Source organism: Pygocentrus nattereri, chromosome 12 (genome assembly GCF_015220715.1).
Source record: "Pygocentrus nattereri isolate fPygNat1 chromosome 12, fPygNat1.pri, whole genome shotgun sequence".
NCBI classification, from domain to species: Eukaryota; Metazoa; Chordata; class Actinopteri; order Characiformes; family Serrasalmidae; genus Pygocentrus; species Pygocentrus nattereri.
Window position 1 is genome coordinate 38,224,398 of NC_051222.1, and position 27,003 is coordinate 38,251,400.

The 27,003-nt window shown below is 39.9% G+C and overlaps 3 protein-coding genes across 3 annotated transcripts; 2 read left to right on the forward strand and 1 right to left on the reverse strand.

Annotated features, from left to right (window-relative positions):
- Nucleotides 1-1,323: 1,323 nt before the first annotated feature.
- On the reverse strand, nt 1,324-7,753 carry LOC108413366 (tripartite motif-containing protein 35-like). The gene is made up of 6 exons (XM_017685846.2): nt 7,306-7,753; nt 6,527-6,613; nt 5,478-5,708; nt 5,351-5,373; nt 2,641-2,759; nt 1,324-2,388 (listed from the first exon to the last, which is right to left on the reverse strand). The coding sequence occupies exons 1-6, from the start codon at nt 7,708-7,710 to the stop codon at nt 1,880-1,882; spliced, it is 1,374 nt and encodes a 457-aa protein (XP_017541335.2). The 5' UTR covers nt 7,711-7,753; the 3' UTR covers nt 1,324-1,879.
- A 41-nt stretch (nt 7,754-7,794) lies between these two features.
- LOC108413368 (tripartite motif-containing protein 35-like) lies at nt 7,795-11,927 on the forward strand. Its single transcript, XM_017685849.2, has 5 exons — nt 7,795-8,462; nt 9,358-9,453; nt 10,510-10,740; nt 10,837-10,877; nt 11,825-11,927. The coding sequence occupies exons 1-4, from the start codon at nt 8,061-8,063 to the stop codon at nt 10,840-10,842; spliced, it is 735 nt and encodes a 244-aa protein (XP_017541338.2). The 5' UTR covers nt 7,795-8,060; the 3' UTR covers nt 10,843-10,877; nt 11,825-11,927.
- Nucleotides 11,928-18,203: 6,276 nt separating this feature from the next.
- Nucleotides 18,204-26,482, forward strand: LOC108413370 (tripartite motif-containing protein 35-like). The gene is made up of 6 exons (XM_017685855.2): nt 18,204-18,341; nt 24,208-24,306; nt 24,393-24,623; nt 24,711-24,733; nt 24,966-25,084; nt 25,719-26,482. Exons 1-6 carry the CDS (start codon nt 18,204-18,206, stop codon nt 26,198-26,200), a joined length of 1,092 nt encoding a protein of 363 aa, XP_017541344.2. The 3' UTR covers nt 26,201-26,482.
- The last annotated feature ends 521 nt before the right edge of the window (nt 26,483-27,003 follow it).

Sequence of the window (27,003 nt, forward strand, 5' to 3'; positions counted from 1 at the left end):
ATAGTCACGGAGTCACTGATTTCTAAACCTGGTATCGTCTTTTCCCTAAAACGACAGCAAACTGGAGCACGTTTTTTATTTATTTATATATTTATTCTTTTTTGTATGTAAATTTTCATTCTTCCATTCTGTTTTGTTTCATTTAAACAAGAATAATCAAATGTTCCACTCTTTCTTCCCACATATGACTCATCTAAATATACACATTTTATTCTTTATGTTCCAAGTTAAACCAGCCATTAGGGGTGTACTTGGTGTGCTTCTGCTGCCGGTCCCAAGCCCGGATAAATGGTGAGGGTTGCGTCAGGAAGGGCATCCGGCGTAAAACTTGTGCTAAAACTATCATGCGGATCACGAATATGATTGCCATACCGGATCGGTCGAGGCCCGGGTTAACAATGACCGCCTCTGACCGGTTCTGTTGACCAGCAGGGTGCCGGTGGAAATTGGACTACTGTAGGTCGAAGACCATCAAAGAGGAGAGGAGGAAGGCGGGTTAGAAGGCAGCGAGAGAGAAGGAAAGGCAGGAGTGTGGAGGTTAGAGTAGGGACTCTGAACATAGGGACAATGACTGGTAAAGGCAGAGAGCTTGCAGACATGATGGAGAGAAGGAAGGTAGATATTCTGTGTGTCCAGGAGACCAGATGGAAAGGAAGCAAGGCCAGGAACATTGGAGGTGGAGTCAAACTGTTCTATCATGGTGTAGAGAGGAAGAGAAATGGAGTAGGGATAATCCTAAAGGAACAGCTTGGAAAAAGTGTTCTGGATGTAAAGAGAGTGTCAGACAGGATCATGAGCCTGAAGTTGGAGGTTGATGGTATAATTTTGAATGTGGTCAGTTCATATGCACCACAGGTTGGTTGGGGGGACACTTATCAGTCTACACACACACTTTTTAAGCTGCTTCTCCCTCAGGGCCAAGGGGGGGTGCTGGAGCCTATCCCAGCGGTCATCGGGCGGAAGGCAGGATAGACCCTGGACAGGTCGCCAGACCATCGCAGGGCAGACAGACAAACACAGACAGACACAGACAGTCACTCACACCCAGGGGCAATTTAGCATCTCCAATTGGCCTGACTGCATGTCTTTGGACTGTGGGAAGAAACCGGAGAACCCAGAGGAAACCGATGCCGCCCTTATCACTCTACTCTTAATCTAAATTAAAGTCTCCTTTTTGAACCACTCTAGATAAATGACCTGCCCAGCGACCGCTGGGGATGGGCCCCAGCTCCCCGCGTGCCTCAGATCCAGCTGTGTTCTTTTAAAATACACATTATTGACATGAAAGAGCATAAAGAATCCAAACGGGTTGCACGCCGCCTGAATGTTTTCTTCTTCTCTTTTATTTTTTACCAGAGCCGACTGCACAGCTTATTGACCCCCAGTTTCTGGAGTAAGCATTACAGGCAATTCAATACTTAATAAGACGGACAATGGTTACAAGGTACAGTCTAAGTATGATTATTATAATGTCAATTTCTTGCATCCAGAAGAAGGCAACTGGCTGTAATTTTAAGGATTTTCTAAACTGATGTAACACAGCAGGAAAAAACAGTACTTAAGATTAAGAGACCCTTATTAGTCCCACAACGGGGAAATTTCACCTCCACATTTAACCCATCTGTGCAGTGAAACAGCACACACACTCTAGTGGGCAGCCCAATTCGCAGCGCCCGGGGAGCAGTTGGGGGTTAGGTGTCTTGCTCAAGGACACCTCAGTCACGTGCTGTCGGCTCTGGGGATCGAACCCAGGGACCTTATGGTCACGAGGCTGGGTCCTTAACCTCCAGTCCACGACTGCCCCCAATTCATATTCAATTCAGTACTTTGATTCACAGTTAAAAGGAACTTCACAACGTACACCAATGAGCAAAAATGATTATTTTTTCTTCACCATCACTTTGGATGGTAGGATCCTGAGAGCATATCTGCTCGTAGTGAAGAAAAACGGATATAACTGTTCTTTGACCCGGAAAGACTTGACCGCTAGCTGTGCATTGTAATTGTCAAAAAATGTCACCTCTTTCTCATCACAGTCCAGCTGAACTCTAATTTTCTCTATACGTGTGAACCAGTTGTTCCAGGAGGACTGTCCTTTATTCCAGCGTACGGCCCAGATTCCATCCTCTGGATTGGCAGGAGCAAACATCTTTCGTTTCACTGACATCTTGGCCACTCCTATTTTCCAGCACTCATTCTCTCCAAGCTCCACCATCCAGCTGTGGACTCCAGAGGTGAATCCCTCAGAGCCTAAGACCGCAGTCTGCCCGGTAAACCTCTCAGGGTTGCTTGGTAGAGCCTGCACTGGGCCCCCGGGTATAAGCCTGCTCAGGTCGTCTGACAGGGTGAGGCTGCCGTTTGCAGAATTCGGGTCCAAAATCACTGAAACTTCACAAAAAGTTGTTCTGGTCAGAACTGAGATTAATCGAACTAACTCAGAACACGTTGCCACTTTCACGTTTATAGAAATCAATAGATGCATATTGTGAAACTGCTGGCATAAGAGCAGCCCACCAACCAGTATCCAGCCAAGAGTGGCTCTGTGGTCAGAAAAGGAGAGTAATGAACTCATTTTCTATCAGTCACATAATTAAGGGGGTAAAAACATGAAGTTTTCATAGTTAATTTAGACAAACTCACAGTAAGGACAGAGGTCCTTCATCTTCTCCCACACTCTGTATCTCAGGTTCCCCAGGTGTTTGGCCACATCAATCAGAGCTCCTGAATCCAGCTCTGGATCCAGGACTGTGTACTCAGCACTGCAACACATAGATACCACCGATAATGAACATATGTACAATCCGCACACTTGCACATTCTGAAGCTCTTAAAAGATTTCTAATCTAATAATAAACATTTTAATTCAGTCTTTCTAGTATCGCTATCTATCTTGCAGTAATTTGTCTGTGGTTTTTGCTCCTGTATGGCCATGCTGACGTTTTGACTGTGGTACAGAAACATCTCACGTTAAAAACTATACCTTAATGTGCTCCAATCTAAGACAACAAAGTGTTTAACTACCTCAATGACTGGCAAATAACTTCATCCAGGTTAATGTTTACAATGCAGAAGCTGTCAAAACCACGCTGATCAACACCATCACCACATAGAATCCTGTAGCAAGTCCACACATTTCACTGGCACATCTACCTAACGTTAGCCAGCTATGGTCACCTCAAAAGGATGTATTTGTGTTTGTTTATTTATTTTATACACAAACTAATGTCACGTTTCTTTCTCCAGCTTGCATATCTGAATATGAATGTGTTTTTTTTTTCAGTATTATAGAGTCAAAATGTTCTCACTGTCAGTGTGATTGATCTTTTCTTCTTCTTTAAATCTGTCTTGCCTGCCAATCCAGTGCCAAAGATGCAGCAGCCTTGGAGCGCATGGGGTTGGACTGCATGCTAAATACACATATGCGCTTGTAAACATTACATTTACTGCTCACATCCATTGAGATCCAAAGTGGTAGATGAGATTACGTGAAGTATTTTCACTGGTCGTGATTTATAGCAGTAGATTTGTGTCTGAATGAGTCTGCGCTGTTAAGACTTGTAACCGATTGAATTCCAGCCACTGCTGATGTCATGGTGTTCTCGGAGATAACTGGCTCTTTAGAACGCTTCTACTGATGTTTAAAGACTTAAAGTTCTTTGTTGTTAATTGCTTTCTTTTAATCCATCCATCATTGCATTTAAAGCAGCTGATTACATTTTTCTATGTTATTATTATTATTAAAGTCCTCAATGCATCTTTAGAATTGAGAACCATTTGTCTCTGTGTTCACACACTGTGAAATCAGACCTCTGCATTTAACCCATCTGTGCAGTGAGCACACTAGGGGGCAGTGAGCACACTTGTCCGGAGTGGTGGGTAGCCCTATCCGTGGCGCCCGGGGGTTAGGTGTCTTGCTCAAGGGCACTTCAGCCATGGACTGTTAGCCGAGGGGATCGACCCAGCAACTTTCCGGTCACAAGGCTGGTTCCCTGACCTCCAGCCCACGACTGCCCCTAAAGCTTTTGTCAGGACTGGACAGACATCAGACACTCACAGATTATAAAAAGGGGGCTTAATAAAGGGCTTGGTCAAAAACGGTCCAAGTCAGCAAAAAATACAAGTAGTATGGCAAAGTTACCTGAATGACTTACTGCTCTGGCCAAATATTCCAGTGCATAAGAAAGACATTTTTTTGTGATATACCCTCACTGACCACTTTATTAGGTACCTTGCTAGTAAAAGGTTGGATCCCCTTTTGCCGTCATAAATGCTTTAATTCTTCGTGACTTTCAACAAGGTGTTGGAAACGTTCCTCAGAGATTCTGATTGGTTATTTGAGTTCCTGTTGTCTTTCTATCATCTGGAACCAGTCTGCCCGTTCTCCTCTGACCTCTCACATCAACAAGGCATTTTCGTCCACACAACTGACCGCTCACTGGATATTTCCTCTTTTTTGGACCGTTCTCTGTGAACCCTAGAGATGGTTGTGCGTGAAAATCCCAGCAGATCAGCAGTTTCTGAAATACTCAGACCAGCCTGTCTGGCACCAACAACCACGCCACGTTCAAAGCCCCTTAAATCCCCTTTCTTCCCCGTTCTGATGCTCGGTCTGCACTTCAGCAAGTTGTCTTGACCACCTCTACATGCCTAAATGCGGTGAGTTGTGGCCGTGTGATTGGCTGATTAGCTATTTGTGTTAACGAGCAACTGAACAATAAAGTACCTAATAAAGTGGCCGGGGTACTGCATACCAAAATGCAACACAGTCATTTCAGGAAGATCTGCCCACTGACCTAACTGTCTGATTTGCTCTGAATCTGGAATTCAGCCTTTTATGTTTGTAGCTTTACAATGGACCACAGCAGTCTGGAGTTTCCCTTCAACTAACTCTTTGATTCAGAGAATAAGAATTCAGATGAACTTTAAAATAAAGTATGAATGGGAATATTCTTCTGTTTGATTTCACTCATAAGAATTTCTCGGAGTGCCAACAATTGCAGCACAGATAAATTTGAGAAAAACATTACTGTGTTTTTTTTCCCTTCAAATAAATAAGTTGGAAAGATCAAAATGACAACCATTAAACAATTTTTTTAACCACCTATTTCGGTCTTGTTTAGCAGGGGCATATTTGTGGAGGGCACCAACATTTGTGGCCTTGGCACCACATCTGTCAGTAGTTCAATGAAAATGTTCAGATGTAATGAATTAAGTATGATAATAACGACCACAATCCTTGCATATCCTTTCATTTCCTATGAGGATCAAACACAGACATGGCTAAGACTCAAGATGTTCACAAGGTCTACAGTAAATGTGGAAGAGGTGAAGAACTATCCCAGTGCCTTACCTTTCTTTTGCTTCAGTATATTTCTGCAAAAAAGCAATAGAGGTACAGAGGTGAATTATGAGAGCATGGCTTTTGATTTTCTAAGAAATGTAATTGAACACAAAACCATTAGGTGCAACAAGCTTACATTCAGAAAAGGCACATCCTCAGAAGCCAATCCATCCTTGATTACTTCAATTTTCTCAGTAAGAGACTCAATCTCTCTCTCCATCTTTGTGATCTTCTGTTCCAATTTCTTCTTCTTTTCCTGCTCTTCTTCCCTCAGTGCTGCAATCCTGGCCTCTTCCTCCTTTCTGAGGAACGTGTGAAGCTTCTCGAACTCTTCTTTTATCTGCCTCTCTGTGTTTTGGACCTGAGACTGGATGAAGGGTACATTGGTGTAGATTAACAAGGCATTTACACCAGTATAACACGGAGGACAGTTATACTCAATGATATGTCAAGGGACAGCATAGAAAATGGACATTTTATTAAACCTTTGTCAAGTAAGTACACACATGCATCATCTAAGCCGATTATCCTTCTGGGTCAGGGGGTTGCTGGAGCCTATACCAGCTGTCATCAGGAGGAAGGCTGGATACACCCTGGACAGGTCACCAGTCCATTACAGGGCAAACAGACATACACGTTCACACCTAGGGGCAATTTACCATGTCCAGTTGGCCTGACTGCATGTCTTTGGACTGTGGGAAGAAACCCACGCAGACACAGGGAGAACATGCAAACTCCACACAGAAAGGACCCTCGCTACCCGGCTGGGGAATCAAACCCAGGCCCTTCTTGCTGTGAGGCGACAGCGCAACCCACCGTGCTGCCAGTGCAATGGTTAAAGATATTTTTGTTATGGGATGGTGGGGAGCCACCTGTCAAGTATGTAAACCATCTGAAATATACTACAGTATATACGCAGCAGGCTTTTGGTTGGATAGTAGAATGTTTTATGAGTTTGAGTGCACACCAAGAGAAGTACTAAGATGGTCCCCTTGAGAAGAGCACAGTAAGGATGAGAGGGAGCACTCAGGTAACTGGTAAAACAACTAATGGTCTGAGGCCATGTGAGATGATACAAGGAGGTTTACTTTTGGAGAAAGAATGTGCTGATGCAGACAGGAGGGCATGGAGGGGCACATGAAGGTTGGCCCAACCCCAGATGCCAGACTTCAGTCAAGGACTCACCTCAAAATGCAGGACATAGATGTTTTTAGCATTCTTAACCGAATCTAGTTTCTCCTGTAGAGCCTTCTGCTTTGTCTTGAGCTCCTCCTGCAAAAGACATCAACATTAAATAAAAAACACTTTAAAAAGATGGGGTCTCACTTTATTTGGATAGTCCTTAGGTTACATACAGATGCTTAGATTGTTAACAACCTATCTGCTGTAACTCGGTTAGTTCTCGGTTAATTCTAAACAGTGGTGGAGTTAGGGTTAGGATTTAGACCAGGATTAGGGCTAGCAGCAATGTGAGGTTATGGGCTGAGGTTAAGGTTAGGCTTAGGATTTGAATCAGTTTTGAATTTGGTAGATATTTATTTAAATTTAAAGAACCCTTGAAGAACAATCTTTTTGATAAAAAATATACTCAAGCATTTTAATGACAGTGCATGTAATTCAATATAGCTCAGTATGTCATGATAAACCAAGTAAAACTAAGAACTGGTGGGCACAATGAACAGTAGGCACTGATCTGCTACAACTGAGGAGAAGGGGCCATCTGGTGGCCACAGTGGAACATTACAGGTAAGAAGTTGGCGTGCTTAAAGTGACACTAGAATAAAATTACACAATAATATGAAGGGATATAAAAAGCTACCAGCTGCATTTTAAATTCTAACGTAGCCTATTTTATTAGTCTAGATCATTGTTAGTCCTGGTTCTGCCTCCAATCATAGACTAAACTAGACCAAATAAGAATTTTCGACACTCATTTTGATTGAATTTCCAGATCACAGACTTACCCTGCGTTCCTCGGCCCCTTTGCTGATGGAGCAGAAGCTGTGCTGTTGGTGATCCCCAGCCACACATTCCATGCAAACCAGCTGCTGATCGTTCACACAGAACAGCTGCAGCTTCCCAGCCAGATGAACCGGACACACACCTTGCGATGCTCTGGAAGCTCCCGCACTCCGCTCCTTCACTACAAACTCACAAGCATTTTTCAAAGCTAAGTTTAATGGTGGCTCCTCACTGGACGCCTGCTGTCTGCAAACAGGGCAATCTTTCTTCTGTTTTTCTTTCCAGCTTTGCTCCAAGCACTTTCTACAGAAACTGTGGCTGCATGAGAGAAGCACAGGTTCTGAGAAAATCTCACAGCACACTGGACATGTGAGGTCTTCTTCCAGAGGAGACAGACACGATGCCATCTTCCGTGCTTGCAGACGAGTAAGCTTCCGCCTGAAACACGGCACAAGAAAACACTTTCGCTTTCACAGAAAATGAAACTCAAAGTGGTGTCAGTGAGTCTATGGAGCCTCTTGCAACATTAATAGTGTTCTAAGACCAGCAAGTCGTCTTAGCTCGATAACATTCGGTTTCAGGTTGAGCGAGTCTAGGTTAAAGATGTAAACATATCATTTTACAGACAGTAAGAAAACAGCATGTGGTTCAGGTTCTCGAGGACAGGCGTGTAGTTTCATTTCTGCAAAAGCGAAGGCCATTAAAGTTTTACAGAAGAATCACTTCCCGGCATCTGTGAGGATCTAGTGCAGTGACGATGGCGTCATCTCACACGAAGCTGGAAGAAAACCTCAAGTGCTCTATCTGTTTAGAAATCTTCAAGGATCCTGTGGTTCTGCACTGTAGTCACAGTTTCTGCAAGGCTTGTCTGGACGGGAGCTGGAATGGGAAGGAGGTGAAGGAATGTCCACTCTGCAGAAAAATATCTACGTATACTCCTCTCAACAATCTAGTCCTCAAGGATGCCTGTGAATCATTTGTGGAGGAAAGGAAGCACAGAGTTTCAGCAGAAACTGAAAGCGTAACATGTGTGGTCCATTCTGAAAAACAGCAGCTGTTCTGTGTGGATGACCAAAAGCTGGTGTGTATGCAGTGTATAGCTCAGGACCATCAAGATCACAGCTTCTGCTCCATCAGCAAAGCTGCGAGTCATTGCAAAGTAAGGACTAAACAACTTCCATCTTATTAAGTGCTTTCGGTGCTTAGGGATGCCGGTGGGTGGGTTCTGTTTAGGTTTATTCTCCCATCCCGTTTTCTAGGGCTTTTCATGTAAATATTTTTCCTGAGGAAGTGGAAAAAAGTTCATCAGATCAGTGACTTCTGTTTGTCTGTACAGCTCACTTACTATGTCTGTCTAAGGATACACACATAATGCATAAAAACGTATATAATTGGCAATAAATGTAGTTAATATGTCTAATATTTCTTATTTTGAGATGGTTGTAAGAATATTATACTTTGTTGTCAGATCATTTTTTCAGGACATAACTTGTTTCAGGACATAAAAATGCTTGAAACATGAAATTAGCTGACAATAAAACAAGAAAATTCCCCAAAGAAAAAGGTCTAGAACTAAGTTTAATAATCCCACAACATTCTTACAACAATCTCATTGCATATCAACCTAGTTAATTTAAAAAATACTTTTCTTTCTTTTTAAAATATTTTTAATTATTATTTTATCTTTACCTTATTTTTCTTCATGAGTTGATTGCATTTTTTGCTTTTCAATCTATTTTCATTATATTTGCACATGCATGCTCAGATGCATTGTAAATGAGGGCCACTATGTATTTCTGGGATAAAATGAGGGTGACTAATTTTTTGTAGTGTTTTATTTTAGCCTCAGATACGTAACTGTAGATCACAGATTTGTAGTTAATCTTCCAGCTGGGTTTCCTTTGCAGCACTTCCTCTGGTACTTTTATCGGAGTAGCTGCCATGCTTTTACTGCTGATATACTTTGTGCAATTAAGAACGTCTTTCTTCTGATCCTCTATTGACTCTAACCTTCTCAATACTAGCAAATGAAGTAACTTCTTGCTGCAATTTAGGAGGAGCTGAAGTCTTCCCAGGTGGCTTTGCAGGCATTGCTGGATACATTTAAGGATTTTAAAAGCACCTATGAGGACATTGCCAAACACATCAAGGTGGGTCAACCTGAAAGGAATTCACGTTCTCTACGAAAAGCATTCTCAGCATGCTTACATAGCCTACATTGACAAATCTGACTTGTGAAGGGTTTGAGCACTAAATAAGTGTGTTAGACCAGTGTTGTGCATGGGGTCCTCAGTTCCGAAACTGAGAATTCCTGATGAATTTATAGAAGTATCTGTTAGAGTTGTGGTCATGAGCATGAAAGGCAAGATTGAGACTGAGACACATTAAGTCAAGACAAAGAAGATTTGCAGTTTGTATGCATTACATTTTACATTCATTATGAGAGATAGAGTTCACAAAAATACATTCAAAATTGTAATGTTGGGGAGCGATGATGAGACGGACGCATATGCGAAGAGAAGTGAGATTTATTAGGGGCAAAACGAGATTCAGGGTCAAAAATGGTCCAGGGTCAGAGAGCCAACACGGAGAGATCGGGGAACAGACATTACGAATGAAACACAGACTAAACACACAACGGAAGTCAGAAGAACAAACACCAATACAAAGACCAGCAAACTCACAGCTTAAATACAGGAACAGGTTAACAAGACACAGGTGAAAACAATCAAGGGTGGAGTCCAGAAACAAGGGGGCAGGACAGGGAAGAAGCAAAACAAGGAAGCACATGGACAAGACCAAAAGGTAAACACAGGCACATGGATGACTGAGAGGGGCCAATCGTACAAAAATGATATTAAAAACAATAAATAGTCAAATTAGCTCAGCTCTGCTTTCCGATCTTTATAGGGATGAAGCAAATACTGTAGACATTTCCCTGCTTTCAGTTCTCAGTTCTTTGGTCAAATACTGAATGAGGAGAGTAGTGATTTGTCTTTCTCTTATTAGCCCATTTTCATGCATTTTCTGCATTTTATTTTAGATATATATATATATGCTGATGTTTGATATTGATATTTGAAGCTTATGCTATTATGAATACGACTTTAATTAATTTAATGAATATGAGTTAAGCTGAGTGGTGTATCACTGAGCAGAACGTGTTAAGAGCGCATTAGGCTAATGCTATTTTCTTACAACCAAAGTCTCAGGCTCAGCAGACAGAGGCGCATATAAAAGAGCGGTTTGAAAAGCTTCACCAATTCCTCAGAGAGGAGGAGGAGGTCAGGATCACAGCACTGAGAGAGGAAGAGGAGGTGAAGACAAACAGGACGAAGGAGAAGATTGCAGCAGCTGATAAAGAGTGCAGCTTACTGGACCAACTGATCCAAGAAATAGAAGACATGATGGAGGCTGAAAATGAGAGTTTCTTTCAGGTCAGTGTGCAAATATGAATAGAAAAGAAAATCTGCTTCAGATCAGAACAAAGTCAGTAAAACGTTCAATTTCCATGTCTTCCTCTTTCTCTCTAGAACTAGAACATCTCTCTAGAACATCAAGATGTCAGTGAAAGGTACTGTTTCATACAGTCATGCTATACACAGATCAGCCGTAACATTCTGACCACCTCCTTGTTTCTACACTCACTGTCCACTTTATCAGCTCCATTTACTGTATAGCTGCACTTTGTAGTTCTACAGTTACAGACTGTAGTCCATCTGTTTCTCTGATACTCTGTTACCCTGTTCTTCAGTGGTCAGGTGGTCCCCATGGACCCCCATGGAGAGCAGGTACTATTTGGGTGGTGGGTCATTCTCAGCACTGCAGTAACACTGACGTGGTGGTGGTGTGTTAGTGTGTGTTGTGCTGGTACGAGTGGATCAGACACAGCAGTGCTGCTGGAGTTTTAAACACTGTGTCCACTCACTGTCCACTCTATTAGACACTCCTACCTTGTCGGTCCACCTTGTAGATGTAAAGTCAGAGACGACAGCTCATCTGCTGCTGCACAGTTTGCGTTGGTCATCCTCTAGTCCTTCATCAGTGGTCACAGGACGCTGTTGGCTGGATATTTGTGGTTGGTGGACTGTTCTCAGTCCAGCAGCGACACTGAGGTGTTTAAAAACTCCAGCAGCTCTGCTGTGTCTGATCCACTCAGACCAGCACAGCATACGCTAACACACCACCACCACCACGTCAGTGTTACTGCAGTGCTGAGAATGATCCACCACCCAAATAGCACCTGCTCTGTGAGGGTCCATGGGGGTCCTGACCACTGAAGAACAGGGTAACAGAGTATCAGAGAAACAGATGGACTACAGCCTGTACCTGTAGAACTACAAAGACCAGCTATACAGTAAGTGGAGCTGATAAGGTGGACACTGAGCGTAGAAACAAGGAGGTGGTCAGGATGTTAGGCCTGATCAGTGTATTTTCATATAATTTTTATTCTCCAAAGAAATACTGCATATCTTGGGTTGAATTTCGAAGACTGAAGAATAACGATGCATGTTCTTTTAGAGCTCATTACACAACAGCATCTCCACAGCTGGACTCAGAAGCTCTGATTGACGTGGCCAAACACCTGGGGAACCTTACATACAATGTGTGGGAGAAGATGAAGGACATCTGTCCATACTGTAAGTACAGATATATTGGTCAGAAAGTCTAAAGTTGGTCAGATTACACATTTTGTTGATTTTAAGTCAGAAGAACTTAACATTGCATTTGAATGAAATACATTTAAACATGACATTTTTCTACAAATTTGAACACATTGGAAAAATGTATAACATGAAGTGTGGCAAGTGCAAAAGTTTAGACACCCTTTCAGATGCTCCACTAGTGTTATTTCTTCAAGTTCCAGTGATTCTGGACCCAAACACTGCACGGGCAACCATAAAACTCTGTGACGATCTGATAAGTCTCAGTGGAGGACACCCATCGCAGGATCTTCCAGACAACCCAGAGAGGTTTAGAGTTCATCCAGTCATCCTGGGCTCAGAAGGTTTTGACTCTGGATCACACAGCTGGGTAGTAGATGTTAAAGAGTGTACAGATTGGATCATAGGTGTGGCAAAAGAGTCTGTCAGAAGAAAGGAAATATGTAAAGCAACTCCTGAAGAAGGCATTTGGATAATAAGTTTCTGCAACAATAAATACTCCTGGACCACTAGTAGGCCTACCACTAAGTACCAGACATTCAGAATTCAACTAAACTGGGACGCAGGGGAAGTAAAGTTTTACAAAGATGAATGTTCTTGGGTTTTGTGTAGTTACAAAGATAGATTTACTGAGAAGATCTATCCTTTCTTTCATTACATTGATGACAAACCATTAAAGATTTTACCTGCTAAGGTCACAGTTCAGCATCCAGAGTAACAATTGTTAGCATTGCTGTCTAAAACCAGGGTTACAGTCAGAGTCCTTGAGTCAGCTGCACTGTATAGATTAGTATTATTGTCTTTTACTTCTAATTCAGATTCTCCGCTGAAGAGGAATGCATAATTATTTGAAAATTCACTGAGTGACGTTTAGTGTATATTTCATGATATGAGCAGAAAATAAAACTGTAATATGTAGTATGTTTAAGATCATAATCCATTTATGGTTGATACAAAATCCAAGCAGACTGCATTACCTACTCATAAGCCCTATTGGAGCTGGATTAGTTTTACCGGAGGAGGTCTAGTAATGTAATTTGTAAGTTTGAAATTGTTCATTTTTACAGGATGTCCACTTAAATGGATCTAAACAATTAACAAAAAACTTCTAGTAAGCATATCAGATAGAACAGCATTAGGCTACTGAGATCTCTTAGGCAGTCATTCAAATTACAGCACCTTCCCACGTAAAACTAATCCAGCTCCAATAGGGCTCATCATGAAGTATTCCTTTAGCATGCATGAACTGCACAGCAATATTGCAGTCAGATGATGATCTTAAGAAGTATTAGTGAATATTACATGAAACGCAGTTTTATATAATAGGATAGAAATGTGAAATATTATTGATTTGCGTGATCATGAATGTAGATATTTTGGTATATGTGCTTAAAATTGTGTTCCCAAAAAAGAGAACTGTGTATTGTAATGTATTCATAATCATATACCTAAGTAAACATCAATGAGTGAGGCTTCAATTCTGTTTGAATATTTAGTGATTGTTTAAAATTATTATTTGATTATGCAATTGTTAAGCAAGTGTTATTGTACTGTTTATAGAGATCCAATTAATGCTCCTGTGAATAAAGCTTTATCCTGGTTTTATCTCACCTTTTTATTTGAATGAATAACTATGAGTTAAATATGGGTTAAATATGAAATATTCCCTGCCCTACCATATTCTAAATTGAATTTAAGCTTATCAAACTGGTTCCATATTATGACCATCTGTTTTTTTTAGATTTTGGGACACTGGGTTTTATATATATATATATATATATATATATATATATATATATATATATATATATATATATAAGGTTGTTCTGAAGTTCTAATAGCCATAGGACGTGAAGCTATAAGTGAACTGACCATAACAGACGTGTGGTCTGAAAATGCAGTTGCAAAAATTGTCACATTGTCTACATTAAAACCATACTCCAAGCTGTCCCATCCCAAAATATACCTAAACTTTATGTTTAAGTTAAGAATACTTCATTATACATGTAGGCCAAATATACTTCTAGTCATATGTTCGAAGACTTATTGTGGACAGTTGACACCTTAGACCCTCCTTTTTTAAGCACTGCTTAACAATGTTAATAGTAATTAATATAATGATATTTTTTATTTACATAGCACTTTTCATGCTGGTGGCAGCTCAAAGTGCTTTACAGACAGGTGATAAAACACAGTTACGCGAGATATCATTAGCATTTGTTTAGATTCAGAGGAAAATGAAACATAAATAAGATATATACCACAAGACGTAGAGCTTTAGTTAAATGCTCAGTTAAAGAAATTAATTTTTAGATGCTTTTTAAAAGTGAACACTGAGCTTGACTTTTGAATAAAAGGTGGAATTGAGTTCGACAGTTTAGAAGCAGAATAACTGAAAGAGCCTCTCCACGTTTTCTACATTTTATAGAGGGTGATTGCTGAAGGCCACTATCTGCAGATCTTAGATTACGTGCCAGAAGATAAACACACAGGCACTCTGTGATGTAAGCAGGTGCTAGGTTATTTTGAGCTTTGAAGACTAGTAGCAGACCCTTAAAATCTATCCTGAAAGCTACAGGCAGCTAGTGCAGTTCATTTTAAACAGTGATCTGATCTCTCTCTTTTGTTTTTGTAAGGATGCTGCTGCATTTTGTGCGAGTTGTAATTGATGTATCATTTTCTTAGGAAGTTCAGTAAGAAGATCATTACAGTAGTCAGGTCTGCTTGTAACAAATACATGAACAAGTTTCTCAGCGTTGCTTGGGGAGAGAAAAGGCTTTACCTTAGCGATATTTCTCAACTGATAAAAAGCTACGTTAGGGATTGTGTTTACAATGCGGGATAAAACAGAGCTCAGAGTCTAAGACCACATCCAGGTTTCGTACTTCAGGTTTGGTTTATGAAGGTAAAGAACAAAGTATCTCGTAAATGATTTTTCTCTGAGTTTCTGTACCAACGATCAGTATTTCAGTTTTTCATGATTTAATTGTAGAAAGTTGTGACATCCACTGAGAAATATCTAACACACAGCTGGTCAGTCAGTGTTGATCTTCAGAAGGAATAGAAATGGATAGCAGGGTGTCATCAGCATAGCTGTGAAAATGTATACTGTGCTTCCTAATGACATCACCTAGAGGTAGCATGTGCAAAGAGAAAAGCACAGGACCTAAGACTGAACCTTGGGGGACTCTACAAGAAATGGTATATGTTTTTGAAGAATGACTTCCAAGTGAAACTATGAACTGCCTATTACTCAAGTATGATTTAAACCATTCTAAAACTGTGCCTGAGAGGCCGACCCAGCATTGAAGACATTGGATTAGAATGTTGTGGTCAATGGTATCAAAAGCTGCACTAAGATCTAATAAAATCAGAATAGAAGGTTTTTGTGCACCGGCGCTGAACCTGAGGTCATTCATAACATGAATCAATGCTGTCTCAGTACTACGGTTTGAATGAGTACCTGACTGAAACTTCTCCTACACATTGTTTGATATTAGATATGTATTTAGTTGTTTGAAAACAACTTTTCCTAAGACTTTACTTAGAAAAGGTGGGTTTGAAATTAGTCTAAAATTATTCAGGACAGAAGAATCCATCCTTTTTTAGCAGAAGCATCATCAGGGCCGTTTTAATGTGTCTGGAAAAACAGCTGTTGACAGAGAACAATTTACAAAAGTTGAAAGAACATTGTGAACACAATCAAAAACCATCTTAAGTCGGAACAGGGTCAAGATGACATGTGGATGAACTTAGTTTGCTTAAAATAGTTGTGAGCTCCTCATAGTTGATAACAGAGCAAGATGTCATTACTGATGTAGCTGGCTTATCAGGAACATTATAGGAGCTTGTTTGAGTCCGCTGAGCTACACTCTGTTGTATCAGATCTGTTTCATTTTGGAAATGAACTGAAAACTCTTCACAGACTTTAGAAGACAAATCATTAAACGCACTAGCAGATAAGTTAGGGTTAATTAGTTGGTCTTCAATGGAGAAAAGGACTTTGGTATTAATTTTGTGTCTATTGATTACGCTGGAGAGATTTGACTGTCTGGATATTTTCATAGCATTATTATAGATTGAGATCTGATCTTTGAGAATATCATAGGGTACCTGCAGTTTAGTTTTCCTCCATAAGTGTCTGATTTACAACAATTTCTCTTAAGTTGGCATCTTTCCGCATTCACCCATGGATTTTTAAGAGTGAGCAAACTTATCTTGCTTTTTACTGGAGCAGGAATGTCAAGGGTTTCCTGTAATCTAGCACTTAGATCGGAGACTAGATCATTAAAGGATGGAGTCAGATCCTAAAATCTAGCTTATGCTCTATGATAAGATCTTGGCAGGGTTTTGTTATTTAGTGACTTCACATTGAGTAAAGCAAGGTTAATTGACCACGCATGTTTTTCTCTGATTTTTGAATGACACATCTAGCAGAAGCTTTAGTGTTAAGACGGCAGAAACAGAGGGGAATGGTAGCAATTAAGGGCACTTCGTCTATAACGTTAAAGGCACTTACTTGTCTGCTGTTGATGCTGCTTACCCATTGTCTCCTACAGTTAAGTCCAGTCGGGCCTAGTGTAGTACTTTCTGGGACATGATAACAGACCCGTGGTGGCTCGGGTGGCTCAGGTGGCTCGGTCGCTCCCAGAAAACACTCCACTTGCTCACATAGCCGATGCCGTTGATCTTACACCAGCCTTGGAGCCAGCAGTGCAGTCACTGACCTAATCTGCAAAAGATTGATTGACATGACTCACGACAAACCGTCACTGCTTATCAACTGTCTCTGAGGACTACTTTCTTCATCAAGTGAAGGAAAAATTCCTCAGGTCAACCCTGTGCTGAGAACATCAATGGTGATGAGTTAGAATTACTAAAGAGATGGGTATGTCACTGAGAAATACTTCATTTCAACACAACCTCAACATTTGGTGTGTAGCACTGTTTCATTTTGTTGTTTCATTTATTTCACGAATCCGAAAAGGTTTTGGATTAAACTAAGGGGAAGACCTGCACTGACTGCTCCATGCTAATAAAACAACCAACTCCAAGGTAAGCTAAATGTGATCTCGGTCACTATTTTTAGTGGCACAGATTTGATTGTACTGCCCAACATTAATGTTCAATTAATAAATGTTACAAATGAGCAACATTGAGATCAGTTAGATTTTGTCAACTTAGAATTGTAGAAACCAAATTAGAATCTGTGAACCATCATTTTCTTTGTTATGAGTGATGGCTGATGAAAGAGCTTTGGGTATAATAGGTGTTCCCTTGGTATAATGCTGGACTGAGCAGCTCTAGTTTTAGCTTTAGTTTTAACTAATCTATAGAGGCAGTTATAGTTGAAACTCTTTGTCAATGAGAAAAAGGGGGGGGGGGTAAGTTTTTAGATATTTTAATTCCATTTTAAGTGTCCAATATTCCAATATTATGGAGTCCACACCCTCTTACACAGTGCATATTTTGTCCCAAGACTTGTTGACCAGCTGCCTCTATTTTGGACACTCCTTCACTACGAAGTCAGAAGAGTTTCTTACAGCGAAATCCACTGGTGGCTTATCACTGGAAGCCTGCTGTCTGCAGACACGACATTCTTTCTTTCCTCTTTTGCTCCAAGCACTTTCTTGGAAACTGACTGGAGGAGAGAAGCACAGGTTCTGAGAAAACCTCATTGCACATGAGACATTAAGACCCTCATCCAAAGATGACAAAACCATTCCTAACTCGGGTTTCATTTGCATGAAACATGACTCAGTAAAATACTTTCCGTTTCAGTGAAAATGAAACTAATTTTAAACAAATTTTACATGAATGACACACCTACACCTTTAGGCGTGGCCAGCCTCTGTAGTCTCTAGCAAGGTTAGGCTAGAGCCTGACGTTTTACCGCGACGTTTTAAAGCGAAGACTGTGGAGGTTTTACAAGGGAAACAGTCCGGCATCTGCGTAGATCACGTGCAGCGATAATGGCATCGCCTAACACTTTGCTGGAAGAAAACCTGAGGTGTTCGGTCTGTCTAGAAATCTTCAAAGATCCTGTGCTTCTCCACTGCACTCACAGTTTCTGCAAGGCTTGTCTGGACAGGAGCTGGAATGGGAAGGAGGCAAAGGAATGTCCACTCTGCAGAAAAATATCCAAGTCTACTCCTCTTCGCATTCTATCCCTTAAAAACACCTGCGAATCATTTATAGAGGCAAAGAAGCGCAGGATTTCAGCGGAAACTCAAGGTATGATATGTTTGCGCCATGCTGAGAAACAGCAGCTGTTCTGTGTGGATGACCAACAGCTGGTGTGTATGCAGTGTGTGGCTCAGGACCACCAGGATCACAACTTCTGCTTCATCAGCAAAGTGGCCAGTGAACACAAGGTAACATTTTTTTAAATTATTTTTTACAGTGGGAAAACTGATGGTCACTCGGATGAAAGCAGTATGCCAGTTTTGATCTTTGCTGACACCTTCCGATTTCATGATTGTTTAACTGATTGGTCAGTTTGCGCATTCTGCTCTATCTGGTCAGCATCCAGAGTAGTTCTGCTCCTGAACAAACTCTTTCCGGGCTCCACCTTCACCTGCTGTGTGCTGTGTAAAGGTGAGCCAGACTTGCCGGCCGGCAGGGAATGAGGATTGCATTATCTTGTAAAAAAGGAAAAGGGCTGGGATTCCAACACTGCTTTGAGGCAGCTGAGAAAAGCGCTTTCTGTGGGAGAAAGTTTCACCGTCTAGAGTGAACTTTGAGCTTTACAATTTTGCAGACTCCCTCAGGGTCACTCGAGCCTATCCCAGAAATCATCAGGTGGAAGGCAGGATACACCCTGGACAGGTTGCCAGTCCATCACAGGGCAAACAGACACATTCACTCACACCTAGGGGCAATTTATCATGTCCAATTGGCCTGTTTGCCATGCCAACTGCATGTCTTTGGACTGTGGGAGGAAACCCATACAGACCCCAGGAAACCCATGGTCTCCCAGCCAGGGAATCAAACCCAGGCCCTCATCGCTGGGAGGCAACAGCGCTACCTGCTGCACCACCACGCTGCCGCAGCGCCCCAGAAACTATAATAGAATCATTTGAATGTAGTAAAGCTCTATGTGTGCCGCATTAGCCTTGCACTTTTAAAGTTAACTGCCTTTTTGTGAAAGTGAGCCAAATCGCTTCTAGGTACCAACTGATGCTTTGGGGGCTAAATCACTAACAGGTTGATGTGCACAAAGGGAAACAGTATGCAGAGTTGTAGGCTAGTTCAAAGCCTCAAAGTAGCCTAATAATGTTTTTTTTTTATCTTAAAGAAATCCTAGAACGTGATAATGTCCTGTGCAAGATTTGTTCTAGCCTTCTGGGGGCCCTACATGGGATTATTTGGGGGCCTAGGCACTTTCCCAGTTGCAAATAATACAAATCATTTAAAAAATAAGTGTGGAGACTAAGATTTAAACCAAATATTTGAATGCCAAATAAGATAAATTTCCAAATAAGTAAATGAAAAAAAAAAAGTTTGTTAGCTGCTGTATCTGTAACATTAGAAGCTAACTAATAACTTTGGCTACCACAAGCAGTCTAAATTGTAGAATTTTATAACTAGTTAAACGAATTAGTTTGTCTATCGCAGTTGATTAGATGATCTTTTGGGTTTCTAATGAGTTCAGTTATAAAAGACCTCAGCATTTTTTCATGATGCAGTATTTCTTGCTGATTTAGCATCTTTAAGATTAGGTCAGTCTAGTCTTGGATCTTCTGTGTCATGACAGCAGATCACTTTAAACCAGTATAAATCACCAGGGCAGCTTATTCTGCATGCCTGACCAGTTCCAGGGCAGTAACCACTCACATTGTGGTTGTGGCGAAAGTATTGCTGTGAAATATTGTAAATGGATTTACATTCTACATATTTATGTAATATGATCTTTTTCCTTCTTTGATGATTAATCCTGTTTCACATCACTGGCTAGTCATCAAAAATGTTGCACTTCCATGTTCATGTGCACTAGGATTAAATATTATTTAAACCTGAATTAATCACAGTTTGAATATTTAAACTTGGATTCATCACAGTCTGAATGTCTAAAACTGGATTAATCACAGTCTAAATATCTGCATCTGGATTAATCACAATCTGCGTGTTTAAACCTGAATTAAATACTACTTAATTATCTGCACCTGAATTAATCACAGCCTGATTATCTACACCTGAATTAATCACAAGATGAGTAAATAAATCAGGAATAATCACATTCTGAGTACTTAAACCTGAATCAATGACAATCTGCATGTCTAAACCAGGATTAATCACAGTCTAAACATCTAAACCTAGATTAAACACAATCTAAGTATTTAAACCTGAATTAATCTCAGTCTAAGTATTTAATCCTGGATTAAACACAGTCTGAGTATCTAAACCTTGATTAAACATAGTCTGAGTTTTTCAACATGGATTAATCACAGTCTGAATATCTAATCCTGGATTAGTCACAGTCAGACTATCGAAACCTGGATTAATCACAGTCTGAGTATCTAATCCTGGATTAGTCACAGTCCGACTATCGAAACCTGGATTAATCACAGTCTGAGTATCTAATCCTGGATTAGTCACAGTCAGACTATCGAAACCTGGATTAATCACAGTCTGAGTATCTAAATCTGGATTAGTCACAGTCAGACTATCGAAACCTGGATTAATCACAGTCTGAATATCTAATCCTGGATTAGTCACAGTCCGACTATCAAAACCTGGATTAATCACAGTCTGAGTATCTAATCCTGGATTAGTCACAGTCAGACTATCGAAACCTGGATTAATCACAGTCTGAGTATCTAATCCTGGATTAGTCACAGTCCGACTATCGAAACCTGGATTAATCACAGTCTGAGTATCTAATCCTGGATTAGTCACAGTCCGACTATCGAAACCTGGATTAATCACAGTCTGAGTATCTAATCCTGGATTAGTCACAGTCAGACTATCGAAACCTGGATTAATCACAGTCTGAGTATCTAATCCTGGATTAGTCACAGTCTGACTATCGAAACCAGGATTAATCACAGTCTAAACATCTAAACCTAGATTAAACACAATCTAAGTATTTAAACCTGAATTAATCTCAGTCTAAGTATTTAATCCTGGATTAAACACAGTCTGAGTATCTAAACCTTGATTAAACATAGTCTGAGTTTTTCAACATGGATTAATCACAGTCTGAATATCTAATCCTGGATTAGTCACTGTCCGACTATCGAAACCTGGATTAATCACAGTCTGAGTATCTAATCCTGGATTAGTCACAGTCCGACTATCGAAACCTGGATTAATCACAGTCTGAGTATCTAATCCTGGATTAGTCACAGTCCGACTATCGAAACCTGGATTAATCACAGTCTGAGTATCTAATCCTGGATTAGTCACAGTCAGACTATCAAAACCTGGATTAATCACAGTCTGAGTATCTAATCCTGGATTAGTCACAGTCCGACTATCGAAACCTGGATTAATCACAGTCTGAGTATCTAATCCTGGATTAGTCACAGTCAGACTATCGAAACCTGGATTAATCACAGTCTGAGTATCTAATCCTGGATTAGTCACAGTCTGACTATCGAAACCTGGATTAATCACAGTCTGAGTATCTAATCCTGGATTAGTCACAGTCCGACTATCGAAACCTGGATTAATCACAGTCTGAGTATCTAATCCTGGATTAGTCACAGTCTGACTATCGAAACCTGGATTAATCACAGTCTGAGTATCTAATCCTGGATTAGTCACAGTCAGACTATCGAAACCTGGATTAATCACAGTCTGAATATCTAATCCTGGATTAGTCACAGTCCGACTATCGAAACCTGGATTAATCACAGTCTGAGTATCTAATCCTGGATTAGTCACAGTCCGACTATCGGAACCTGGATTAATCACAGTCTGAGTATCTAATCCTGGATTAGTCACAGTCAGACTATCAAAACCTGGATTAATCACAGTCTGAGTATCTAATCCTGGATTAGTCACAGTCTGACTATCGAAACCTGGATTAATCACAGTCTGAGTATCTAATCCTGGATTAGTCACAGTCCGACTATCGAAACCTGGATTAATCACAGTCTGAGTATCTAATCCTGGATTAGTCACAGTCTGACTATCGAAACCTGGATTAATCACAGTCTAAACATCTAAACCTAGATTAAACACAATCTAAGTATTTAAACCTGAATTAATCTCAGTCTAAGTATTTAATCCTGGATTAAACACAGTCTGAGTATCTAAACCTTGATTAAACATAGTCTGAGTTTTTCAACATGGATTAATCACAGTCTGAATATCTAATCCTGGATTAGTCACTGTCCGACTATCGAAACCTGGATTAATCACAGTCTGAGTATCTAATCCTGGATTAGTCACAGTCAGACTATCAAAACCTGGATTAATCACAGTCTGAGTATCTAATCCTGGATTAGTCACAGTCAGACTATCGAAACCTGGATTAATCACAGTCTGAATATCTAATCCTGGATTAGTCACAGTCCGACTATCGAAACCTGGATTAATCACAGTCTGAGTATCTAATCCTGGATTAGTCACAGTTCGACTATCGAAACCTGGATTAATCACAGTCTGAGTATCTAATCCTGGATTAGTCACAGTCAGACTATCGAAACCTGGATTAATCACAGTCTGAGTATCTAATCCTGGATTAGTCACAGTCTGACTATCGAAACCAGGATTAATCACAGTCTAAACATCTAAACCTAGATTAAACACAATCTAAGTATTTAAACCTGAATTAATCTCAGTCTAAGTATTTAATCCTGGATTAAACACAGTCTGAGTATCTAAACCTTGATTAAACATAGTCTGAGTTTTTCAACATGGATTAATCACAGTCTGAATATCTAATCCTGGATTAGTCACTGTCCGACTATCGAAACCTGGATTAATCACAGTCTGAGTATCTAATCCTGGATTAGTCACAGTCCGACTATCGAAACCTGGATTAATCACAGTCTGAGTATCTAATCCTGGATTAGTCACAGTCCGACTATCGAAACCTGGATTAATCACAGTCTGAGTATCTAATCCTGGATTAGTCACAGTCCGACTATCGAAACCTGGATTAATCACAGTCTGAGTATCTAATCCTGGATTAGTCACAGTCCGACTATCGAAACCTGGATTAATCACAGTCTGAGTATCTAATCCTGGATTAGTCACAGTCAGACTATCGAAACCTGGATTAATCACAGTCTGAGTATCTAATCCTGGATTAGTCACAGTCCGACTATCGAAACCTGGATTAATCACAGTCTGAGTATCTAATCCTGGATTAGTCACAGTCCGACTATCGAAACCTGGATTAATCACAGTCTGAGTATCTAATCCTGGATTAGTCACAGTCAGACTATCGAAACCTGGATTAATCACAGTCTGAGTATCTAATCCTGGATTAGTCACAGTCTGACTATCGAAACCTGGATTAATCACAGTCTGAGTATCTAATCCTGGATTAGTCACAGTCCGACTATCGAAACCTGGATTAATCACAGTCTGAGTATCTAATCCTGGATTAGTCACAGTCTGACTATCGAAACCTGGATTAATCACAGTCTGAGTATCTAATCCTGGATTAGTCACAGTCAGACTATCGAAACCTGGATTAATCACAGTCTGAGTATCTAATCCTGGATTAGTCACAGTCCGACTATCGAAACCTGGATTAATCACAGTCTGAGTATCTAATCCTGGATTAGTCACAGTCCGACTATCGGAACCTGGATTAATCACAGTCTGAGTATCTAATCCTGGATTAGTCACAGTCCGACTATCGAAACCTGGATTAATCACAGTCTGAGTATCTAATCCTGGATTAGTCACAGTCTGACTATCGAAACCTGGATTAATCACAGTCTGAGTATCTAATCCTGGATTAGTCACAGTCAGACTATCGAAACCTGGATTAATCACAGTCTGAGTATCTAATCCTGGATTAGTCACAGTCCGACTATCGAAACCTGGATTAATCACAGTCTGAGTATCTAATCCTGGATTAGTCACAGTCCGACTATCGGAACCTGGATTAATCACAGTCTGAGTATCTAATCCTGGATTAGTCACAGTCCGACTATCGAAACCTGGATTCATCACAGTCTGAGTATCTAATCCTGGATTAGTCACAGTAAGAGTATCTAAACCTGGAGTTCTCACAGAGTACAGATGTTATATATTGCTTGTCATCTTTATCTTTAGACCCAACTTCACCAACCACTGCAGCAACTTCAGACCGATCTGAAAACCCTGAAATCAAACCAGGATAAATTTGATCGCACATCTACAGAACAGCTCCAGGTACCACTGTATGTGTTATAGCAAAGTTGTTCTTGGCAAACACCTTGAATTCCAACTGATAATGAGTGACGGCTTTCTCCTCCTAGTCTCAAGTTCAGCAGACGGAGAAGCAGATAAAGCAGGAGTTTGAGAAGCTTCATGAGTTCCTCAGAGAGGAGGAGAAGACCAGGATTGCTGCACTGAAGGAGGAAGAGAAAAAGAAAATGCAGATAATAAATGAAAAGGTTAAAGAAGCTGATGACTTGTGTTCTGGTCTCTCTGAGCGAATTAAAGAGATTGAGGATGACATGAAGGGTGATGACAGTGTGTTCTTACACGTAAGCACGTTGCCGTATCTCTGCTTTGATCATGCATGTTTTATACAAAACGAAGTTACATCTCCTAATGGTTCTTTTTTTTTCCAGAAATTCAAAGATATACAGGAGAGGTAAATTTTGCTTTATCAGTGTTTTCTTTCATAGTGCATAGTTATTAGTTTGTCTATTGTATATCCCCTTTCTGAGCACAAGAAACAGTCCCTAAATCTTTTTCATTTTATCTACCATGGACCGACTGTGATAAAGAAGATGATTTTTCAATTGATTTAAAAGGCATGAAGACTTAAATTCTTATTTAATATATTGTGCCTGTGTGTGTTTTTGTGTGTATTTCTCTCCCAGAGCTAACTACGCAGTGCCAAATCTACAGCTGAAGGTTGCTCATCTGATTGATGTGACCAAACACTTGGGGAACCTAAAATACAAAGTGTGGGAGAAGATGAAGGACATCTGCCCTTACTGTAAGTAGATGGGTGCAATAGTAGGTAGCTTAGATCTCTATTTATGAATATATATATATATATATATATATATATATATATATATATATATATATATATATATGCATAGGTATAACTGCCAGATCTAGACCTTATGTCCTTATGAGTCTATTTTTTCCTGCTGTGTGAAAATCTCAAGACAAATTGACGAGTACACTTTATATTATAAACCTTGAGCTCATTTAAAAATTGGGAAACATCCCTTTTTCCAAGTAAAATGACAAATTTATTTCACATTTACGAATTGATTTTAACTTAAGTAAATGTAATTCTAAAGCCAAGTTCAGAATCAAACGTCAGTCTTTCTATGCAATAATTGCCTACTTGCTGAGCTTTAGTTACAATTCTTTTATTATTCTACAATTCTTAGACTAAATTATAAGTGAATAATAATAAATTTTTAAATTATTAGTTAATACATCATTTTGCTTAAAACTTTGTTGTAAAAATATACTCTGTACTAAAATATACCATTCTTTAGTATAGATTGTAGCCATGTAAACAAATAAAATAAATAAAAACAACAAATGAGCTAAATATAAACTCATGTATGCACGTATTTCTACAATGACTTTTCCTCCCTTTTCTCCTAAAGATCCAGTGATTCTGGACCCAGCTACCAAAACGCTTAAACTGAAACTTTCTGAGGATTTAAGTAGCCTTACTTCTGAACGAAGGCTGACTCCAAACTCACCAGAGAAGAATATCAAGCTAGTACTGGGCTCAGAAGGATTCACTTCAGGAACTCACACCTGGGAGGTAGAGGTTGGGAACAACCAATGGTGGGCTGTTGGAGTCATCAAAGAATCAGCTATAATCAGAAACTTTTCAAACAGCTCAGTACTAATGTATCAGTTTAAAGGTAAATGTTCATGGAATCCAGCAGCTCCAAAGTTCATGAAAGTCCGTGTGATTCTGGATTTTGAGAAAGGCCAAGTGATGTTCACTGATCCTGATACCAACACAACGTTACAAACACAACCATACAAATTTAATGAGAAAATGTACCCTTGCTTTTATACACATAGCCAAGTTCCACTGAAGATTCTACCAGCAAAAGTATCAGTGTCTATGTAGGTGATAATCACTCCAACAGTTTGAAGCACGGTCAACTAGAAAGAATAACAGACCTCTATCAGACTTTCTGATATAAGCAAGTTATAAAGATGCCAATCTAAGTCAATTCCTGGCTTGCCTTGATGTATGAACTGGGCTGTGTACAACCCCAATTCCAATGAAGTTGCGACGTTGTGTAAAACATAAATAAAAACAGAATACAGTGTTTTTATTGACTACAATATGTAACAAATAACACAATTATAGTAAATAAACAAAAATAACATTTTGGTTAAGAAACAAAACATGACAACATGACAGGAAACAACATTACAATTTATAGGGGTCCAAATATCAACTGTAATATGTTTTACATTTTCAGACATAAGAGTCATTCAGTCATTCTTTAAGTAATTAAAAAAAATAAATCAATCTGCTTCATTCTGTTAAATCTGGTAAATCTGATTTTCTTTTATTTCTGGACCAATTCCTTCATTAGGAAGAGGCTCAGGTCATTTTAGTAGACTTTTAAACCTTCATACCTGGCTTCAGAACACCTGCCTTTCCCAAGGCTTGACTTTTATAGACAATTTTAACCTCTTCTGGAACCGCCCCTCCTTCTATAGATCTGATGGGATTCATCCCAATAGGCTGGGTGCTCAGATTTTAGGACATAATATGTTTTACTCTGTTTTTAATTTTAAATGACAACTCAAGACCTACAATGCAAGTTCAATTATACCAGTAGTCATTAATAGTAGAAGAACTAGGACCAGCATTTTTACAAGAAATGCCAATAATCCTCATAATTTTAACGTTTTTAT

What these genes read in the sequence shown, in the direction of transcription:
- LOC108413366 (XM_017685846.2), bottom strand. Translation starts at nt 7,710, where the DNA reads ATGGCATCGTGTCTGTCTCCTCTGGAAGAAGACCTCACATGTCCAGTG. An exon ending in AAGGGGCCGAGGAACGCAGG is followed by an intron (nt 6,614 to 7,305) that starts GTAAGTCTGTGA and finishes TGTCTTTTGCAG; the next exon opens with GAGGAGCTCAAGACAAAGCA. An exon ending in TATACTGAAGCAAAAGAAAG is followed by an intron (nt 2,760 to 5,350) that starts GTAAGGCACTGG and finishes TATGTGTTGCAG; the next exon opens with TGCTGAGTACACAGTCCTGG.
- LOC108413368 (XM_017685849.2), top strand. Translation starts at nt 8,061, where the DNA reads ATGGCGTCATCTCACACGAAGCTGGAAGAAAACCTCAAGTGCTCTATC. An exon ending in AAGCTGCGAGTCATTGCAAA is followed by an intron (nt 8,463 to 9,357) that starts GTAAGGACTAAA and finishes GCTGCAATTTAG; the next exon opens with GAGGAGCTGAAGTCTTCCCA. An exon ending in ACATTGCCAAACACATCAAG is followed by an intron (nt 9,454 to 10,509) that starts GTGGGTCAACCT and finishes TTACAACCAAAG; the next exon opens with TCTCAGGCTCAGCAGACAGA.
- LOC108413370 (XM_017685855.2), top strand. Translation starts at nt 18,204, where the DNA reads ATGATATGTTTGCGCCATGCTGAGAAACAGCAGCTGTTCTGTGTGGAT. An exon ending in AAGTGGCCAGTGAACACAAG is followed by an intron (nt 18,342 to 24,207) that starts GTAACATTTTTT and finishes CTTTATCTTTAG; the next exon opens with ACCCAACTTCACCAACCACT. An exon ending in GAAGGACATCTGCCCTTACT is followed by an intron (nt 25,085 to 25,718) that starts GTAAGTAGATGG and finishes TTTCTCCTAAAG; the next exon opens with ATCCAGTGATTCTGGACCCA.